Genomic DNA, 20,270 nt, shown 5'->3' with positions numbered 1-20,270 from the left:
CAGGGGAGGGGGACACAGTTGGAACTAGACAAGTTCATGGCGGATAGGTCCATCAAAGGCTATTAGCCAGGATGGGCAGGGATGGTGTTTCCCAGAAGCTGGGAATGAGCAATGGGATGGATCACTTGATGTTACCCGTTCTGTTCATTCCCGCTGGGGCACCTGGAATTGGCCACTGTCGGAAGACAGGATACTGGGCTAGATGGACCTTTGGTCTGACCCAGTCTGGCTGTTATGGTGGGAGATGCAGAGAGGCCAGTGTGATCGGGGAGTGGATCAGGAATGCAGACAGCTGGGGGGGGTGGTGATGGTGAGAACTGTTCGGTGACGCGCCTGCTGGTGTGAAGATGGTGTGGATGGCACAAGGCATCTAGACTGTGGAGATCTCCGGCTGTGTGAGATCTGGGGTTGGTGTAACTTTAGAAACGGAGGACCTGATGTGCCAGAGAGCTGAGTCTGTGAAGGGAGGTGACCTCCAGAGCACCCCACGGTATCTCTTTACCAAAACATAGTGAACATTCCAGGAGGACGTGAGGAGAGGAGCTGTGCTGTGAGAGGGAGTGGAGTCTCTTAGAGATGAAACCGTCTGAGTGCAGCGGGGGATTCTGGTGGGTGTAGCGGCAGTGATTCTGGGATGCGTCAACCCTGCAGCTAAACTGCAGTCAGCAAGGGTAACGTTCTCAAAAGCACCCAAGACCCATTTTCAAAAGTGGCTTTGCCACGGAGGAGCCTAAATCTCATTGAGAGTCCATGGGACTCGGACACCTAAACGTCTAATTCACCTTTGGAAATGGGACGGAGCCGTCTTTGATAATTTTACCCTAAATCGCTGTTGGACGGGGGACTTAGCCTCCTAAGTCACTTGGGTCCTTTTGAAATTTGTACCCGGATCCTGCTCTTCTGTTTCCTTCTGCAGAGGGTTATGCATTTATTTTTCAAGTCCAAATGCTTTCTTCCTTTTCTCTTGCAGTCGAACAAAGTACCCGTGGTGCAGCACGCACATCACATGCACCCGCTGACCCCACTCATCACGTACAGCAGCGACCACTTCTCCCCCGGCTCACCTCCTTCCCACCTCTCGCCAGAGATCGACCCAAAGACGGGTGAGCTGTCGGGGCACAGAAGCTGGCATGTAAGGGGGTTCCCAGAGTGAGTCGGTCAGACACAGGGACAGATGGGGCAGAGTACTAGGATACGAGCAAGGACCATAGAAATGTTTGAGCGGTTTCCCTTCCAGATTTGAGACTTCGCTGCAGAGGCTTTTTGCCTTTCCTAACTCTTGCAATGCCACCTGGTACTAACTATCTGACTCAGGGACAATCGTCCCCAGTGAGCTTCTGCTGGATCAGATTTTAAAGGGAAGCCCACCAAATCCCACAAGCTACACAAAAGGGATCTGTGGTCCTGGCTCTGCTGACGTTAAAGCAGCAGTGGGCCGTGGGAGATGCGAGACCCAGTTTGCCTGAGGACGCAGAAAAGCTTGACATACGTGGTAGGGGATGTACCTGTTGGCTGGGTTAGCCATGAAGATCGCAAGTCACCAAGCCATCCTGGCACAAGTGTTTATTTCTGGGTCAAGCACTTCCCATTCAGAGAGGATCCAGCCTAGTCATGTCATTCCCGGAAGGCTGCCCAGGCCTCACTGGACACAGCATGGGCAGCCAATGTGCACATGAAGCTACCTGCCGTTTGAGGGACCAGCTGTTAATTCGGCGGTTCCATGGCTAGATTGCTTGGCTTGACACAGCCTTTCTACTGGAAGTGGTACACATGCTTCCACGCCCAGCTTTCCTCTGCTTCTCCTCACCCTGTCAGGAAACGCACCCAATGAAGGAGTTGAGTTGGAGCAGCAGTATGCAGGCCAACCACCTGCAGGATGTTGGCCAAAACACACAGCTAGCGTCAGACAGGGAGCCGACAGCCTGGGACGGTTTTTACCATCAGACCCTTATCCGTTCTCTTTGGAGAACATCTGGTCTGTTTCCTGGTGACAGTACAAAGGGGATATGCCGTTCAGCTCAAAGCACTCTCTGTGGACAAGTGATTGTCCTTTGTCTCTTTACCAGAAGAGCGGCAGTACATTTCAGATTTGGGAGTACCCACAAGTGCCCTCTCCTCTGATGGCTGCAAAACCAGGGCAGTAGGATTTTCCCTGCTGCCATCTCGCCCACACATCGGGCTTGCTTGCCCATTGTGGGGTACTGCACCCTCCCTGCTTCCTTCACACCCAGGAGGAGCCTGATTCTGCATCTTGTCCAGGGCAGGGCTTGTAAAGCCCTGGCTGTGGCCATGGGGCTTCTTGTTTGTGTAGAAATCAGCAAGTTCTGCGGTAACGGAGAGCTCACACCCTCTGAACCGATGTACTTCCCGTGCCCACGGCTTTCCCTGGCCCCTGATAACCAGCACAAGGCAGGCAGTGTGGGGAGGGAGGGCAAAGTGCGTAGTAGCTTTGAGTCTCAGGTCCTGGTTGGGCAGCATTAAAGGTTGTTATGCGTGTATAAGGGGGTGGTCTTTCCTCCTTCTGCAGTGAGCTCAGTGCTCGGCCATCCTGCCTGGAAGGCCCCTTTGGGAAGAACATCTCCCCGTGTTGAGTAGATTGCCAGGAAATAACAGCTCAGATTACCAGGACTAGCCAGGAAGAAATATCGTGCCATGGTGTGGGAGCATGCACACCCATTTATAGAGCACTGAACGTAGGGACAAGGTCCTGGGGAGGTAGTGCAGGAGTGCGAGCCTCCTAGCCTGACAGCTGTGACCCCGGGATGCCATTACGGTGATTTAATGCCTGCTTTTTTCTTCTCCCCCACCATAGGAATTCCACGACCACCTCACCCTTCAGAACTGTCTCCTTATTACCCGCTGTCTCCTGGCGCTGTTGGCCAAATCCCTCATGCACTGGGCTGGCTGGTACCACAGTAAGGATCAACCTTTCCCTTCCTCGCTCCTCCTGCTTGTCACCTACAGTGTCAGATTTCCCTCTGCGAGCATAGAATTCTGCACCTTGCCAGCTGACTGAATTGGAATTGCTGCTAAAGCTGGACCCTTCCCAGCTCCGTGCTGTTGTTCCCTGGGCCTGCCATGGGTTGGACGAGGTTCCACACACTTCGAGCGTCCGCTGAGTTCCCCCTCACCTCCACAATCACGATTTTTTTTTTTTTTTTTTAAATATTACAGACAAAAACTATGTTAACTTATAGTTCCTGTGGAGAGTACCTGAGTCATTTAGGATCAAATACCTTACAGGGCTCTTGTGGGTAGTCCCCAAACCAGCATGAGAAACCCAGGAAATACCAACTTTATCTTAAAAGAAATCCGAGCATGTTAAGGTCTGGAAATGCAGATAGGATATTCAAACAACCTTAACTCTGCCCTGAAGTACACCATGTGATAGAATCATAGAATATCAGGGTTGGAAGCGACCTCAGGAGGTCATCTAGTCCAACCCCCTGCTCAAAGCAGGACCAGTCCCCAACTAAATCATCCCAGCCAGGGCTTTGTCAAGCCGAGCCTTAAAAACCTCAAAGGAAGGAGATTCCACCACCTCCCTAGGTAACCCATTCCAGTGCTTCACCACCCTCCTAGTGAAACAGTGTTTCCTAATATCCAACCTAGACCTCCCCCACTGTAACTTGAGACCATTACTCCTTGTTCTGTCATCTGCCACCACTGAGAACAGCCGAGCTCCATCCTCTTTGGAACCTCCCTTTCAGGTAATTGAAGGCTGCTATCAAATCCCCCCTCACTTTTCTCTTTTGCAGACTAAACAATCCCAGTTCCCTCAGCCTCTCCTCATAAGTCATGTGCCCCAGCCCCCTAATTATTTTCGTTGCCCTCTGCTGGACTCGCTCCAGTTTGTCCACATCCCTTCTGTAGTGGGGGGTCCAAAACTGGACGCAGTACTCCAGATGTGGTCTCACCAGTACCAAATAGAGGGGAATAATCACTTCCCTCAGTCTGCTGCCAGTGTACCTACTAATGCAGCCCAATATGCCATTAGCCTTCTTGGCAACAAGGGCACACCACTGACTCATATCCAGCTTCTCATCCACTGTAATCCCTAGGTCCTTTTCTACAGAACTACTGCTTAGCCAGTCTATCCCCAGCCTGTAGCGGTGCATGGGATTCTTCCGTCCTAAGTGCAGGACTCTGCACTTGTCCTTGTTGAACCTCATCAGATTTCTTTTGGTCCAATCCTCCCATTTGTCTAGGGCGCTCTGGACCCTATCCCTACCTTCCAGTGTATCTACCTCTCCTCCCAACTTAGTGTCATCTGCGAAATTGCTGAGGGTGCAATCCATCCCATCATCCAGATCGTTTAGGAAGATGCTGAACAAAATGGGCCCCAGGAACCACCCCGGGGCACTCTGCTTGATACTGGCTGCCAACTAGACATCCATCTGTTGATCACTACTCATTGAGCCCAACGATCTAGCCAGCTTTCTGCCCACTTTTTAGTCCATTCATCCAGTCTATAGTTTTTTAACTTGCTGGTAAGAATACTGTGGGAGACCGTGTCAAAAGCTTTGCTAAAGTTAAGATACATCATGTCCACCACTTTCCCCATTTCCACGAAGCCAGTTATCTCATCATAGAAGGCAATCAAGTTGGTCAGGCATGACTTTCCCTTGGTGAATCCATGTTGACTGTTCCTGATCACCTTCCTCTCCTCCAACTGCTTCAAAATGGATTCCTTGAGGACCTGCTCCATGATTTTTCCAGGGACTGAGGTGAGGTTCACCCGTCTGTAGTTCCCTGGATTCTCCGTCTTCCCTTTTTTAAAGATGGGCGCTATATTTGCCTTTTTCCAATCATCTGGGACCTCCCCCGATCACCACGAGTTTTCAGAGATAATGGCCAATGCAATCTGCATCCGCCAACTCCCTCAGCACCCTCGGATGCATTAGATCCAGACCCATGGACTTGTGCATGTCCAGGTTTTCTAAATAGTCCTTAACCTGTTCTTTCACCACTGAGCGCTGCTCACCTTCTCCCCATGCTGTGCTGCCCAGTGCAGCAGTCTGGGAACTGACCTTGTCTGTGAAGATGGAGGCAAAAAAAGCATTGAGTACTTCAGCTTTTTCCACATCATCTGTCACTAGGTTGCCTCCCCTATTCTGTAAGGGGCCCACACTTTCCTTGACCACCTTCTTGTTGCCAACATACCTGTAGAAACCCTTCTTGTTGTTCTTCACATCCCTTGCTAGCTGCAACTCCAATTGTGCTTTGTCCTCCCTGATTACACCCCTGCATGCTCGAGCAATATTTTTATACAAAGCTGTTGCCAAACTGGATCAGCCTTGTGGTCCATCTAGTCCTCCATCTTGTCTGTAACTGTGACCAGCACCAGATGCATTACAGGAAGGTGCATGAGACCCTACAGTAGGCAGTTTTGGGATAACCTCCCCCCCACCCACCCCCGTGTAGTCCCTAATTGTTAAAGAATGGGTTAAAACTGAAGCCTAAGATTACTATCCCTCCCAAGATATTTGTATAATTAATTATTCTAACGCTGGTTTCTCTTGTTACTCATTTATATGCCCAATCCTGTTTTCTGTCTTGCTAAATTCTTGGCCTTGAAGACTTCCCATGGCAATGAGTTCCACAGGCTAATCGCATGTGGGAAAAGTATTCCCTTTTATCAGTTCTGAATTGTCCACCTTTCTGTTTTATTGAACTGTCCCCTGGCTCTTACATTATGAGGTTGGAAGGACAGTTGCTGCCAGTCTCCCTTCTAGATCAGTCATGATTTTATATGGTTTTATCCTGTCCCCTCTTATTCATCTCCCTTCTAAGGGAAACAACTCCAATAATTTCTTAGCGACTAACCAATTTATTTGAGCATAAGCTTTCGTGAGCTGCAGGTCACGAAAGCTTATGCTCAAATAAATTGGTTAGTCTCTAAGTTGCCACTAGTCCTCCTTTTTCTTTTTGCGAATACAGACTAACACGGCTGCTACTCTGAAACCAATAATTTCTCTCTCTCTCTTTGTAGGAGAGGTTTTCCCAAGCCCTTAATTGTTCTCCTCACCCTTCTCTGAACCCCTCTAGTTCTGCAACTTCCTTTCTTAGATGGGGTGCCCAGTGCTGCACACAGGATCCAGATCCCATTAGTTTCTGTAATGGCTTTATAGTATTCTCCATCCCGTTCCCTGTGCAGCCCTAACACCCTGGTTACTTGCGTGACTGCAGCCGCACCTGGAGCAGAGCACTCCATTGCGTTACACACACCGAGACCCAGGGTCCTTTTCTGAGTTGATACAGAACTCTGTACGGTGTATTAAAGTGTTGCCTTTCAATGAGTATTACTTTGCATTTATCAATACTGAACATAATCTGCCATCTTGTTGCCCAGTCACCTCAATCTGAAGTTCCTCACAGTCCTGTCTGGATTTAACCAAACCGAATAACTTTGTCATCTACAGATTTTACCCCCTCACTGTTCACCCCCTTTTCCTGACCATTAATAAATATATTAAACAAAACTGGCCCTGATACAGGGCCTTGTGGCCCCAGCTTTTCACCTTTTTTTTGGTCCACTTATTCCTACTATTTCTCCTGCTAGTTTTTGATCCATGTCAATTTAGCTTCTGTAGTAGCCTCTTGAGAGACTTTGTCAAAAGCCCTTTTCAAAAAGTCTAAAGAAATGATGTTGTCTTCCCCTTTATCCCCTCCTTCATCGACACATTTAGAGAATTGCAACAAAATAGTGAGACACAACTTCCTCTCAGAGAAGCCATGATGGTTAGACCCTAGCATATCACGCTCTTCCACGTTTTATTGTTCTGTTTTTAATTATTCTTTCAACAAATTTACCAGGTACAGCCGACAGGTCTGTTATTCCCCAGATCACCCGTAGAACCTTTTTACAATGCAGGTATAACATTTACAGCCTTCCAATCCTCTGGTACAGTAGCTGCTTTTAATGAGAGATTGCTTATCTTTGCTAGCAGCTCATTCACTTCTTACTTGAACTCCTTCAGAACTCTCGCATGGACCATCTTGGTCTGGTGACTTAATGCTTCTTAAACTATCAGTTTATTCCAGCACCTCTGCTTCTGCCACCTCAGTCACTAATAGCACCTCATCCTTATTACCAGGCAAGAACGGGACCAGGATGGGGGTATCTCCAACTTTGACACCGAGCAGTCATTTAGCTTCTCAGTAATGCCCTTATCTTCCTTAATTGTGCTTTTTAAACCCTGATGATCTGGCAAATCCACCGGTCCTCTTATAGGCTTTCTGTAAAGTAAATGCTTCTGATTTACTTACAGAATTTCTAGTATTTGATCTTTATACCTTCAGTGCTCTGCTTTTTTAAATACATTTTAACCCTCCTTCTTCTATATTGCCTCCTGTAACCTCCGTGATGATGCATTTTAGTATCTGCGATTCCGTATTGGATTAAATTGATATTAAAAGACACACTAGATTTTTTTTCTTCTTCCTTATTGTGTCCTACAGGGCGGAATACGGTTGTGTGGGAGCCCTGTGCATTTCTATACCGTAAAATGTTTGGTTTTCTTTTAAATTTAGCCTTACATTGGACTTTTGGGGTGTTTAGAGTGCTTGTTTTTGTGTTAATTACAACAGCCCTGTAATGTATTTTACCGTGAATTGCTAATAGCAGATACGCTTAACCGTGACTCCCTCCTAACTTATTAAAAATTACATCCCTGAACCCGAACCAGGAACCCAAAATAACATTTCCATGTGACAGTTCGAATGATTTGAAGATGTACAGCATCAGCCTTCCCGATATGGAAGTAAACTTCCAGGGGAAGAGTCTTGGACATGCTGTTGCTACCTTAGGCTGTTCTGGAGCAGCACAAAGCAGCCTGGGCATATAGGCCAGGTAAGCTGGCTTTACGGCAGCTTTGCATCACCAGAGCACCTGGGAAGGAACAGAACTGTTTCTTCTCCCCCCCACACACACACTTGAAGAATTACTTCCTTTTGAAATGGCCACATCCAGCGGCATCAAGGACCCATGCTGCCCTCAGTTAAGATGCCCTCTTTTAGAAATGGCCACCACTTCCCAGTGTTGCCAGTAGGAGTGAAGCCATCGTGTCTTTGGGGAGAAAGTAGAACCCCTTTGTTGTGGGTGTCAGGAGGAGGAAATGAGCAGGTGGCTAGAGGCAGGAGTCGTCCTTGGTAAGGGCAGTCTGTGGCCTCGGTCCCATAGGAACAATGTGAGATGGTTGCCATTTGGAGAAAGGCATTTTCAGAGCGGGGGCAGCCTTTTGTCTCGGTCCCATTGAGAACACTAAGAGAGGGATAGCATTTTGCGAAAGACCAGTTCTTTGTGGAATGAAGTAGAACGTTATTCTTCAGCCTCTGCTGAAAAAGAAACTTTCCATTGTGGAGAATCATGGCAAAAAATGATCACAAACCCTAAACAAGATTTCAGTGAGTTTTAACTGTGCGGGAGGTTTGAAGAGTCTTGTGTTGTTTTATTGTGAAGATAATTCAAGAGATACTCAAAAAGGACTGAGGGACCTTCAGTTCTTAAAAGACCCATTTTAAAGTTGTCTTGAACTCAAAAAATTAATGGATTTACTTGTAAATTCTCAGAAAACATATTCTGTGTTCAAAGAGTAAGTGCTTTAATTTTGTGCAGGACATGCTGTATTTGGCACACCTAACAAAGAAGGGGACTCCTGCTTTAAGTACAAACGTCAGCCTGAAGTACAGAGCTGTGACGGGCACCTTCAGAACATAATCAGAGGGAAACTGGTTATTGTGGCTTCCCTATGCGTGATGGTTTTTCTTCCTTTTGTGCTTCTAGTAAGGACTTTTTGTTTTCCTTTGCTCATCCATTTTAGGCAAGGACAGCCAGTGTACTCCATTCCTCCCGGGGGATTCAGACACCCATACCCTGCCCTAGCTATGAATGCCTCAATGTCCAGGTGAGTACACATCAGAGCGGAAGGGATGTTGGCAGGGGTAGGGTTCAATCGGGATTAGAACTAGAGAGTTCAAAAGCTTAAGACCCCCAGTGCCAAGCAGACAAACCCCCTTCCCTGTAGAGGCAGGGGTTATGGTTATAGGGGGTCTCTCTGGAAGAACATTTGTGCTGAGAAAACGGGAAGGTCTGTGACATGAGCGCAGAAGAACAAAGAAAAGCCAAGGGAAAACAGGCGAAGTTCTGCCTAACAACTAAACAGCTTGAATCCCTGTGGCCCACAAGCTGAATGGGGAAGGCCCCTGTCCAGTGGCTCCTGCAGGCCCCAGAGATGGGTCGTGTGAATTTGTCTCCACTTTGGAAGCCAGGGGCACTCCCATGTGCACCTTAGAACCACTGAAAGCCATTACCTGTGGGAGGGGTTGCATCTCTGCTCTGCTCTTTCCTCTGCCTGTCGAAGGATGTCATGTTGAAGGTTCTCAGGATGAAACTTCTCAGTATTTCTTCTTAGCAGCTTCAGTGGGGGTTTTCAGTGGGAAAAATAACCGTGAATACGTGTTTTCCAGACTTGTTGTGGTTCGAGCCATTGTGGCTGAAGCCTACAACTAGTTGGGGTTGAGATGTGCCTCTCTGCACACAGGACCAGCACGATTTATATCCTGCATGACTAGCTGAAGGCCATTCCTTGAGGGGGAGCACTACCTTCCCTTTTTGCCAACCTGGGATTTGGGAGAAGTGGGAGAGAGACCTTTGCATTCTCCTTATGAATGAGGCCTTCACTCCCCATCCCAGAGCACCAAGAGAGGTCTGCCCACCCCAACTCCTGAGCATTGCAGACCTTCTCTGAAGCACCACAACAAGACGAAGAAATTGCTGGATCCATGTTACATACTGGAAGATGCTTGCCAGCTGTCCTTACTTTATCCTAGACACACACAGCACTGTTGGCTCCTTGCCCTTACCTTACCTTGTGTCAGAACTTTTAGTTGCTCCCATACCATCATCCGTCTTGGATGTGATGCTGCATTTCAAACAGTCTGCTCTCTCTATAGTGGGATTGTCGGTGTCACTTAGGCCCTTCGAAAAATCCCGTCCCTAAGAGTTTAAATATGGGGAGGCCTACATCCCCCCATGGGATCACAGAATCATAGAATATCAGGGTTGGAAGGGACCTCAGGAGTTCATCTAGTCCAATCCCCTGCTCAAAGCAGGACCAATTCCCTATTTTTGCCCCAGATCCCTAAATGGCCCTCACAAGCCTGGATTTAGCAGGCCAATGCTCAAACCACTGAGCTATCCCTCCCCCCTTCATCTGGTTCTTAGTCCTTTTACTCAGCACCAAAAAGGTTGGTTCTTTCTTTGGCCCCTATTCAAGCCAGGAGCTCGAGAGACTTTGGGCTAGACAAGACTTTGGGCTCACGTGCAGCATCTCAATGTGTTTAGGGATCAGGTGAGTGGCTGCTCCATGTCCACAAAGAAGGGTTGATTTCCCTGTCCACCTTCCTGTGGTCATGAGGAAAACAGCAACAGCTTTTGCCACAGGCTGAGAATTCATAGGGTTCTGTCCACATCTCTGTGACGGAGCTGGAACCAGAGTAGGGGACGGTGACCGACGGAATCAGTCTGCTCGCTCAGCGTTTCGGGGGCTTGTTTGTTACCTTGTTTGAGAAGCTGGACAGCCCTACAGTCCCTGTGTCCAGTCCCTGTCCATTTCATGAGTTATTCAATGTACTTGCAATTCCAAGACAAAGGCAGAGGGCCTTTGGGCACTACTAGTGTCACTCCAAGCAATTGCTAGGAGGCCTGATGAGGGTTAGCATTTCTGACCAGTCCTGGAGCAGGAAATCCTTTATTTGCTGTGTCATAGAAGCTGGATCATGGATGCACAAGCCTCACGTGACACATGTTAGCCATGTTGATCAATCACAGAAATGTAGGACTGGAAGGGACCTCAAGAGTTCCTTTCATGCTGAGGCAGACCAAGTAAACCCAGCCTCCATCCCTGACAGGTGTTTGTCCAACCTGTTGTTAAAAACTTCCAGTGACGGGGATTCTACAGCCTCCCTTGGTAACTTGTTTCAGAGCCTAACTCCCCTTGTAGTTGGAAACCTTTTCCTAAGATTGAACGTAGATCTCCCTTGCTGCTAACGAAGGCAATTACTACTTGTCCTGTTACCACGTCCCCCACCCCCGGGGCCTTCTCTTCTCTAGGCTAAACATGCACAATTCTTTCAAGCTTTCCTCATCAATGTGGTTTTCTAAATCACTTACACGTTTTGTTGTTCTCCGCTGGTCTCTCTCCAATTTGTCCACGTCTTTCTTAAAGTGCAGTGCCGAAAACAGGGCCTAGTGCTCCAGATGAGGCCTTACAAATGCCAAGTAGAGCAGAAGGATGACATCCTGTGTCTTCTATACCATACTCCTGCTAATACATCCGACAACGATATTTGCATTTTTCACAACACCTGCATGCGATGGGGAGTTGTGCGGTTACTGTGGGGATGAGGGCAGTATCAGAACCTAGACAGAACAGAACAATACCACATCATCCCAGACGGTGGAATCTGGGCGACTCTGCCCTGGGTGGGGCAAACTGCTCCCCACTATTACAGAAGCAAGCTGGCAGAAGCAAGCTTCAAGGCTGTAGCCCAGGGCAAAACGTTGGCAGAGAGGCTCTTACTCCATATCTGATAGTCCAGCTTGGGCAGGGTCAAATTGGGAAAACATAAATGATGCTTTCCTGGGCTCCACCATGCCCTCTGTAGTCACATGCCTTGGATTCCTTCCAGCTCCTGATAGTAGCTGTGGCAGGATGGTTTGTGAGGAGAGGCAAATCTTCAGTTCGTGGATCCTGAACCATTTAGGGGTTTAAAGATGAAAATCCCCCCGGTAGCTCCCGGGAGTGTGTGTGTTGTCAGCGGGAGAGCCTGTGCTCTGCACTGAAGCAACAGCATGTTTCCAATGGAGAGCGCATTACAATAATCCAGGCTTGGGCTGGGTAAGCGTGGCACGGTTCTGCACCCAAAAACCACCTTCATCCTACTGGGGTGCTCTCAGAATCTGGCAGGGACCCAGGCCCCTAAATTGTAGGAGGCTAATTTAATCCTCACCAGCCCTTCCACACTACCAGCATTAACTGTGTCTTATTTGGGCTCATTTCTCACCTAGGAGTCCAGCATCTGTCAACACTGAGTTATCTGCCCCTGCCACGGGGCAGGAAGAGGGGTAGGACGTTGAGGAGTCCCCAGGGGAGGGCATGTACCTGTGGGTGGGGTGTGAGGAGCTGGGTACAGGGAGAGATTCACACTGTGTGGCTGGGGCTGTTGCCTTTATTTGTAACGTCTGCGTCCTGCTTTTCTATTTCCATGCTGCAGTCTGATGTCCAGTCGGTTTTCCCCCCACATGGTCCCGCCTCCCGCGCATGGCCTCCACCCTTCGGGAATCCCACACCCCACCATCGTCTCGCCCATCGTCAAACAGGAGCCCACGCAGGCCAGCATGAGCCCCGGAGGGAATTTGTAAGTAATTGAGCAGCGCAGCACCAGCTGGATGGGGCAAGTGGCAAATGGGATAGGGATCTGTACAGCCCAGCCCGGCTGTCCTGAGTGGCCTAGATCTCTTGGTGAGCTGGGTGCAGCCAAGCAACATGTGTTTTGAAATAGCAAGGTCACACTTCTAGGAACAAAGAATGCAGGTCACACGTATGGGCTGGGGGATTGTATCCTGGAAAACAATGACCACGAGAAGGACTTAGGGGTCATGCTAGAACTCACCTGTTAACTACTGTGAGGGTTTTTCTAAAAGATCTGCTTTAGTTCAAACAGGAATTAATTCAGGGCAGTCCTATGGCCTTTGCTATGCAGGAGGTCAGAGTAGATGATCACGGAGGGTCCTCCTTCCCTTGTAATCTATACATCTGTTTTAACACATTAGCTGGGCAAGGCAAGCTCTGTGGTGACGGGAACAAGAAAGGCTTGTTCACTAGACTTTCCTGGAAGCAGATGTTCCATATGAATTCATTGCCAGCCTTGTGATCCTAGCCATCCCCTGGGATGTGCCTCGTGTTTTCACTCCCGATAAGCAGCCCCGCGCTCTCCTCTCCATCTTACCTGTGGTGTGAAATCCACCTTGAAGAATAAAACCAGAGGGTGACATTGTCTGGAGAGGGGTTGGTGGGGGGAGGGGTCTGCATTCACCTTCTCCAATAAGAAGATGTCCCCCCAGAGCGCTAGGTGTCTGGCGGGCATTACAAAGAGACACAACTGCACACCGTGCAGCAAGGGGAAGCTCTTCTGCAGTGCGGCAACAGTGGGCGCTGCAGGTGTTGACTGGCCCGTGTGATGGTTCCAGGAAATCCCCCGGCAGTGTGAAGAAGGAGGAGGAGAAAAAGCCCCACATAAAGAAGCCGCTCAATGCGTTCATGTTGTACATGAAGGAGATGAGGGCCAAGGTGGTGGCAGAGTGTACGCTGAAGGAGAGCGCGGCCATCAACCAGATCCTGGGACGAAGGGTAAAGGCGCCTTCTCCTCTGTCCTTTCTTCCCCGTTCCCTAGACTCCATGGGCCCAATTCAGAGGTGAATCCAGATCCTGTCTACACTGCAGAAGTCGGTGCAGGGGGCAAACACATCCAAATTGTTATGCCGGTGCAGTCCCCTAGTGTCCGTGTGTGGCACCTGGGTCGAGCAGCCTTGCTCCTTCTGACTGGCCGGGGGCTGTGGGAGGAGGGCCTGTTTTGGACCTCTGCAGCGTGTCTGCACTAGGGGTTGCATCAGGAGAACTGCACCCCTTCAGATCCCTTTAACGTAGACAGGCCCTTGGGCTCATTAGCCAACCCCCTTCGACTCAGGTTCCCATCTGCTTCCCCCAAGGCGTTTTATATATGCGATTACACATCCCCTCTGAGTTTGAGGGGCTGGGAGCGTAGCAGGAAAAGCAACACGTGAAGGGGGTAAGTGGGACCCACAATAGGGGGTCACTGTTGGCTCTCTGCAATTGTCCACCTAGCCAGATTCTCTTACTGGCATCCCCCCCTGTAGTGCAGAGCACTCAGCTGCTATCTGCAGCCAGGCCAGCCTGGGAACTGGGGAGCATCCTGGGAGATCCCCTGTCACCTAAACACTGTGAAAAATCTGGCACTATGGCTGGTGAGAGTCCTGGAAGACTCTGATCATAGAGATCCGCCTAGAGCGATCCCAGCCATCGAGACAGAGTGGAACAGGTTTTCTCAGCTCACCAGCTGGAGGGACTGGGGATCCTGGTTGGGAGCAGCACTGAAACAAGGAGCTTGGGCACCTCTTCCCTGTAAATCCCACAGAGCTGACTATAGGCTGCACTGTCAGCCTGGGGGCAGCCCTAGAATCATAGAATATCAGGGTTGGAAGGGACCTCAGGCGGTCATCTAGTCCAACCCCCTGCTCAAAAGCAGGACCCATACCCAATTAAATCATCCCAGCCAGGCTAGGATGTAGCCAGTACACCTTGTGCTCCAGCTACTCTGGGCTGTGGGTGGCTGCCATCAGTTAGAGCACCCCTAAGGCTGCTCTGAGTTACACACTGAGCCCCGGTCCTGGGCTGCTGCTCCTGAGAGGTGCAGAACAGTGACCCAGCAGCTTCACTGTCCTGCTGCCACAGTTCAGAGGAGCTGGTGAGGAGAACGACCTCTTCCTCACCTTTGGGACCTGGGCTTTGGGCAAGGGACCCAGACTGGTGAGATTCAGCCCTTCGTCGGAGGGTGAGGAGTAACCCCCCACGAGTCTCAGCTCTGGCTTTCCTTTTCTCCTTCCTAGTGGCATTCGCTGTCACGTGAGGAACAAGCCAAGTACTACGAGCTAGCCCGGAAGGAGCGACAGCTTCATTCACAGCTCTATCCCACTTGGTCTGCGCGGGATAACTACGTAAGTTGCCACCTCACATAACTGCTGGAGGGAAGGGAGATCAACACACTGAATTATCCCCTCCAGTGCAGGTGTCGCTGGGTGACAGTCTGTGGACTGCGCTGTGCAGGAGGTCAGGCTAGATGGTCATAATGGTCCTTCCTGGCCTTATCAGTCTCTGTATGAAGCTGTAATCAGGATCTGGCCTCCAGGGTCTACGAATAGAGATGGGAAACTTGGGGCCACTGCGGTGAGGGACCTAGGGAAGTAGTCATTGCCGCTCCCTTAGCCAGTCTCAGGGTGGTTATTGGATGTCTGGGGGGAGCCACGCCTGGATGTTGCTTAACCCCATCTGGAGGAAGCTGCCCTTGGTATAGTGCCTCTGGTTCGCAACGCCCTGCTAACGGATGTCGAAGTTCATACAAAGGCAGCACACCTGGCATAGGGCTGGGTCGTGGCAGAAGCAGGCTTCTGGAAATCAAGGCGTTTCTTTCCAGGTGAGAGCTGTTCACAGACCTACAGAGTGCTAATAGGACTCGAGGCAGGGGAGAAAATGGACAATAACCATCCAGCACAGAAGAGGGGGCCACTAAGGAGAAAATGGGAAATGCCTTAACGGAGGGGTGGAACACGCTGCCCGGAGCGGGGCCCTGGCATGAGAAGGGCTGCACACCGATGACACACTCCTGGTGGGGTTAGCGGGGAGGTGCTGCTGTCTCGTGCACAGAGATCGAAATGAAATCGGACATCCTTACACGTGCAACTGCGTGTGAGGCATCCGCTCTCTGATTCTCCAGAGCCAGGAACAGGCAGGTTCAATTGTTTGAGCTGGCCCTGGGTGCCAGATCGGGGAGGACCTTCTAGGGTGGGGAGGTGCGCCGTTAGGGACTGTGCAGCATTAGGACAGGACGCAGCCCTAGAAAACGTGCTGTAAGTGACACGCTTGCCCTGGCCCCGAGCGGATGTGCTGGATGGCACCTAATGGGTCTGCTAGTGTCCACGCTTGGGATCCTGTGACCTCCCTTTAACTGGGGGCCTGCAAATGCCAAAGCCAGACTTAATAGAAGAGCAGGCCCCATTCTTGTTCCCTTGGAGTGGGCAAAACTGGCCCCCAGGGGCCGTTCATTGGGTCCTGCCCGTGAACCTGCTTTGGTCGCCCTCCCTCTGCCTTCGCCAGCCACGTGACTGAGGTCAGCAGGAGGCAGAAGGGGAACCATGGCAGTCGAGCTAGTACTGTACTGTGGGGCAGAGTCGTACATACAGAATAAACAGCAAGTATAAAGGGCAGGTCTCCTGAACACTGGGGCTTCTGAAGAAACTGTCCCTGTCCGATTTAGCAGCCTCACCAAGCTGCTCTTCTGGGGTTGAACCTGGCTCAGAGTTCCAAGGGCCCCCGTCAGTGGCTGTGAGAAGCCACAGGGTAATGCAGAAGTGCAGTACGGCCTCATGCCCCCTTCTCCAGAGAAGGGTCTTGTTCCCCATTGTCTGTTAACAGTAGTGCCAACCCGGCTGAGCCCTGCTGCACTAGAGGTATGACACACGACAGGTCCTTCCCCAGAGAGCTTACAGTCTAAAGAACACCCCAGGGGGGTGAGAAATGAGTGGGGGGTATAAAGGTGTGAATTCTCAGTTCTCTTGACGGCTGATTTACTGTCACCTCCTCCCCCAACATCACTGACTCCTGCTGCTGCTTGCACTGCTTGGTCGGTGCTCAGACCCTGGGGGCTGTTCCACCTGGTGCCCTGTCCTTATCCTGAGCCCCACGAGTTCTCGGGGATCATGGTGGAGAGGGTTGGGGGGTAACTGATAGTCAATGACAAAAGCTGCAAGTGGGATGGTCTTTTCCAGGGGAAAAAGAAGAAGAGAAAGCGAGAGAAACAGCCCCAGCAGCAGATCCAGGACACAGAGAGTAAGTACAGCCTGCTCCCCTTCTTTGGTCTGATATGGAGGGGAGTAAAAGCCATAGGGCCAGTAGAGAATTCACCAACTGTCCCTGTCAGCTTTAGCTGCCTCATCAAGTTGGAAAATTGTAGCCCAGGAAAGTAAACATGATTTTAAAAAGCACCTGATTGACTAAGGAGCCTCAGTGGCCCTGAAATTCAGTGGGATCCATCTAGGAGCCTAGGGCATTTAGACACTTCGGAAGCACCACGGGGGCACACCGTATGAAATAAAACAGCCACAGTTACATTCCCATGGGTCCCTTGCCCTCCGCTTTGACCCCGTTACTAAATGTTGGTAGTTGTAGGTTGCTCTTTGCCCCATTGGCCTGCTCAGACTCCCTGCAAGTTGTAAGTACCTTAAGGTCTGGCTTCAATGCAGCTGTTCCCATCCCCACATAACCCTCTCACTCAAGCATGGTGGTGCTTCCAACCTGGGCTAGCTGGCTCATCTGGGGCTTGGGGTTAAGCCTGAGTGAGGCTTTCACTCGGGCTGGTAGCCCACCTACTTTGTAGTGAGGGCACAGGCTAAATCACTAGTGCTGGTAGTCCTTCAACGCCTTCCCCGTGCCCAGAAGAACAGACACATTCTGCAATTCACTGGGAAAGAATCACAGAGCTGCTCAGCTGACCACAGCACAAAGAACCAGGGCTGCGTCCCCAAGTGTCCTAGCAACACCCCCAGGGGAGTGCTGCCCCAGTGAGGGGCCACTTAACTTGGGCAGGGCTTTGCAGAGCGGCTGCTCAGACCCAGGTGCCGCTCACCCCAGTGAACCCTGCAGTGAAGATGGACCTGGGTTGTGCATGTAAGGTTGAGGCTGATAAGAGCAGGCTATTGAATTAGCATTGCCCTGAGCAATAACAGTCTGTTAATGAATCTGGTTCCAGCCGCAGATGGGATTTGCGCCTTCTGTTTTCCAGGCCTGGGCAAATCCACTAAACCTAACCCCAGGCCCTGGGGACCAGCTGACAGTGTCTTTGAAGTGTGGCTTACCAGTGTCTTTTCTGCCCCTTACAGGCTCTCTGGCCTCCAAGAGTAAAAAGCCATGTGTGCAGTACCTGCCCATTGAGAAACCCTGCGATAGTCCTGCTTCCTCCCATGGCAGCATGTTGGATTCGCCTGCCACCCCATCAACAGCCTTGGCATCGCCCGCTGCCCCAGCTGCCACCCACTCTGAACAAGCTCAGCCCCTCTCGCTCACCACCAAACCGGAAGCCAGGGCCCAGCTGTCTCTCCATTCAGCTGCTTTTCTGTCCAGTAAGGCTGCCGTCTCCTCCTCCAGCCTTAGCAGCCCGTCGCCTCTTCTCTCCAGACCCATTCCGTTTGCCACAATGACCCACACGGCTCTCTTGACCTCGCAGCCTTCCTTCCCGGCTGCCCTTCCTTCCCCGCAGGCTGCCCTGGCAGTGCTGCAGGCCCAGCCGCTCTCCCTGGTCACCAAGCCAGCTGACTAAGGAGGAGCCGCCCTCCCCAGCCATCCCTGCTGTACATTGCTGAAGCCACAATCGAGATTCAAAAGCAGCCAAACCATTATTGGTCAATATTTGACCCTTTCTGAACTCTTGTAAGTGGACTCTGGAGGAAGGTGCTTTATGCTCGGAGCTGTTTCCAGTAGTCGATCTAAAGACCGTTTTTATTAAAAACAAACAAAAACCAAGAACAACAAATATCCCACGCGAGCCAAGGCTGAGCGGTTTGTTCCTGCCTTTGTCTCAGCCATGTGGACTTGTAAAGATGGAGCCTCTCTCTGCGGTATTTGCAGGGTGGGTGTCGCTAAATCTGAGCGGTGCCCCACCCGGGCAGCATATGCCAGCCAGCCAGCCAGGCTGTCCCATTAACAGCCATTCCCGGCGAGCCTCAGTGCCAGAAACAAAAGAGAAACGCTGGACCCCTGCCCCAGAAAAGGGCCAGCTCCCCCTCAAAGGAAGCCTACATCCCCCAACCTGGAGAGGGCCAAGACTCCTGCCCCCAGCCTGGAGGGAGTGTGACTTGCCAGGACAATGCCAGCACAATCTGCCCCATTTCCTCCCCTGATTATTTGGTGGGGGGCGGGGAGCGGAGGGGGTTAAGTCTATGGGGAAATTTCCCCCTCTAATCATGTTTTTACAAAAGGAAATAAAACTGCAGCTGCAACTTGCTGTGTGAGCGTGTTCAATGTGGAGCCTTCCCCAGAGAAACATCCCCCTCAGCCAGCATTTCTTCCCTTGGGGCACTGCCCCTCTCACCTCCTTGGGCCAGTAACACGGAACAGCACCTGTCCTGGAAAGGCGGGTGAGGGGGTGGAGTGGAAGAGGGGGTTATCTGAATCTCAAGGTGCGCTAAATACATTCTGAGAGATTCAGTTTCTCCATCCTCAGGAGCTCTTTGCCACCCCAGCATATACCGTGTCTCGTTATCTGGCAGAGAGGGGGCATTTTAGGGGCTCGAGTTACATCCCAATCTCCAGCTGCTTTAAACCCTGTTAGGATGGGGTTCTCCACACAAGAACCCTACTAAGCTTGCATTGCTCTAGAGCCTGGCAGAGATTGAGGAAGGAAGAATCCAGCTGTGAAGACACTGATTAGGAAGGAGGCATCTGCAGGCAGTAATGCTCCAAACACCTGGGAATTAGGGGCACACCTTCCCTAGATTTTTCTCTGGTAGTGCCAACAGCTCTGGGAATGGAGCACTCTGGTCACTACATGGTCTCCCCTCTCAGCAGCAGTTGGGCAAATAGTCATATGTAGAAAATAGCCTGACTCACCCCTGCTCAGCAAGGCTGCCAGTTTCCATTCCTAGGGCAGCAGGACTGAGCCATTTGGTAGCCCTGTCATTCCAGGTGCTGCTCTTTTCCAAGACTTGCGGAGGGGAGAAGAAAATGTCCCTGCCCCAAGGAAAAACAAACACAAACCAATATTTAAATTAATTACAGAACAGAATCCAGCATCCAGTCTGTCTGCCTAGGTGTTTAACCTGCCCAGCATGCCCCATCAGGCACACACACTAAAATCCTATTGTTACTTTAATACAATGCATTTGCCTAATTAAAATCACAGAAAGCCAGGCAATGTAAAAATCAAGGCCCCAAGAGCAATATTAGCTCAATCGTGGTTGCAGCCTGTCTGTTTTACAAGGGGCATCTCGCTGCACAAATTGGGATAAATTAGGCTTTAGATTTAAACCATAAACCCCCACCATTCTTTCCAAAATGCAGACCAAACAAAAAAACTCATTATGGTAAGTGTGTGATAATGGCTCATCTCTGCACCTGTCTCCCAGTGCATGTTAAACTAGCTAGTGAATAGCAAGTTCTCATTCACTTCTTGACATTAACCTAACATTAGAGTGGGCTGAGAATTTTCTGTCAATGATTTTTAGTGGAAAATGCCGTTTCCTCAAAATCCAAAACTTTGTGGGAAAATGTCTACGTTGCCAAAATATTTCAATTCTCCATATTGTGTTGATTCAACATTAAACTGCAACAGCCTGAACTGCAATGGTGCTTCATGGGATTTGTAGTTTGGGTGTCTTGTGCCTCTGTTCTGTGGGCTGAGGTCCTTGGCCAGAGTACATC

At 50.4% G+C, this 20,270-nt stretch overlaps 1 protein-coding gene across 1 annotated transcript in view; it reads left to right on the top strand.

Moving 5' to 3' along the window:
* Positions 1 to 18,777, top strand: part of TCF7L1 (transcription factor 7 like 1) — a 100,985-nt gene extending 82,208 nt beyond the window's left edge. The window contains exons 5-12 of the mRNA XM_077805627.1: positions 971 to 1,103; positions 2,813 to 2,915; positions 8,823 to 8,906; positions 12,277 to 12,420; positions 13,253 to 13,412; positions 14,690 to 14,797; positions 16,625 to 16,685; positions 17,735 to 18,777. Of these exons, the coding sequence (XP_077661753.1) occupies positions 971 to 1,103; positions 2,813 to 2,915; positions 8,823 to 8,906; positions 12,277 to 12,420; positions 13,253 to 13,412; positions 14,690 to 14,797; positions 16,625 to 16,685; positions 17,735 to 18,171 (1,230 nt within the window). The 3' untranslated portion in view covers positions 18,172 to 18,777. The remainder of the gene's footprint in view (positions 1 to 970; positions 1,104 to 2,812; positions 2,916 to 8,822; positions 8,907 to 12,276; positions 12,421 to 13,252; positions 13,413 to 14,689; positions 14,798 to 16,624; positions 16,686 to 17,734) is intronic.
* The last annotated feature ends 1,493 nt before the right edge of the window (positions 18,778 to 20,270 follow it).

Source organism: Eretmochelys imbricata, chromosome 26 (assembly GCF_965152235.1).
Source record: "Eretmochelys imbricata isolate rEreImb1 chromosome 26, rEreImb1.hap1, whole genome shotgun sequence".
In the NCBI taxonomy this organism is placed as follows: Eukaryota; Metazoa; Chordata; order Testudines; family Cheloniidae; genus Eretmochelys; species Eretmochelys imbricata.
Note: the sequence above shows the minus strand (reverse complement) of the source record. Positions and strands in the feature narration are given on the sequence as shown.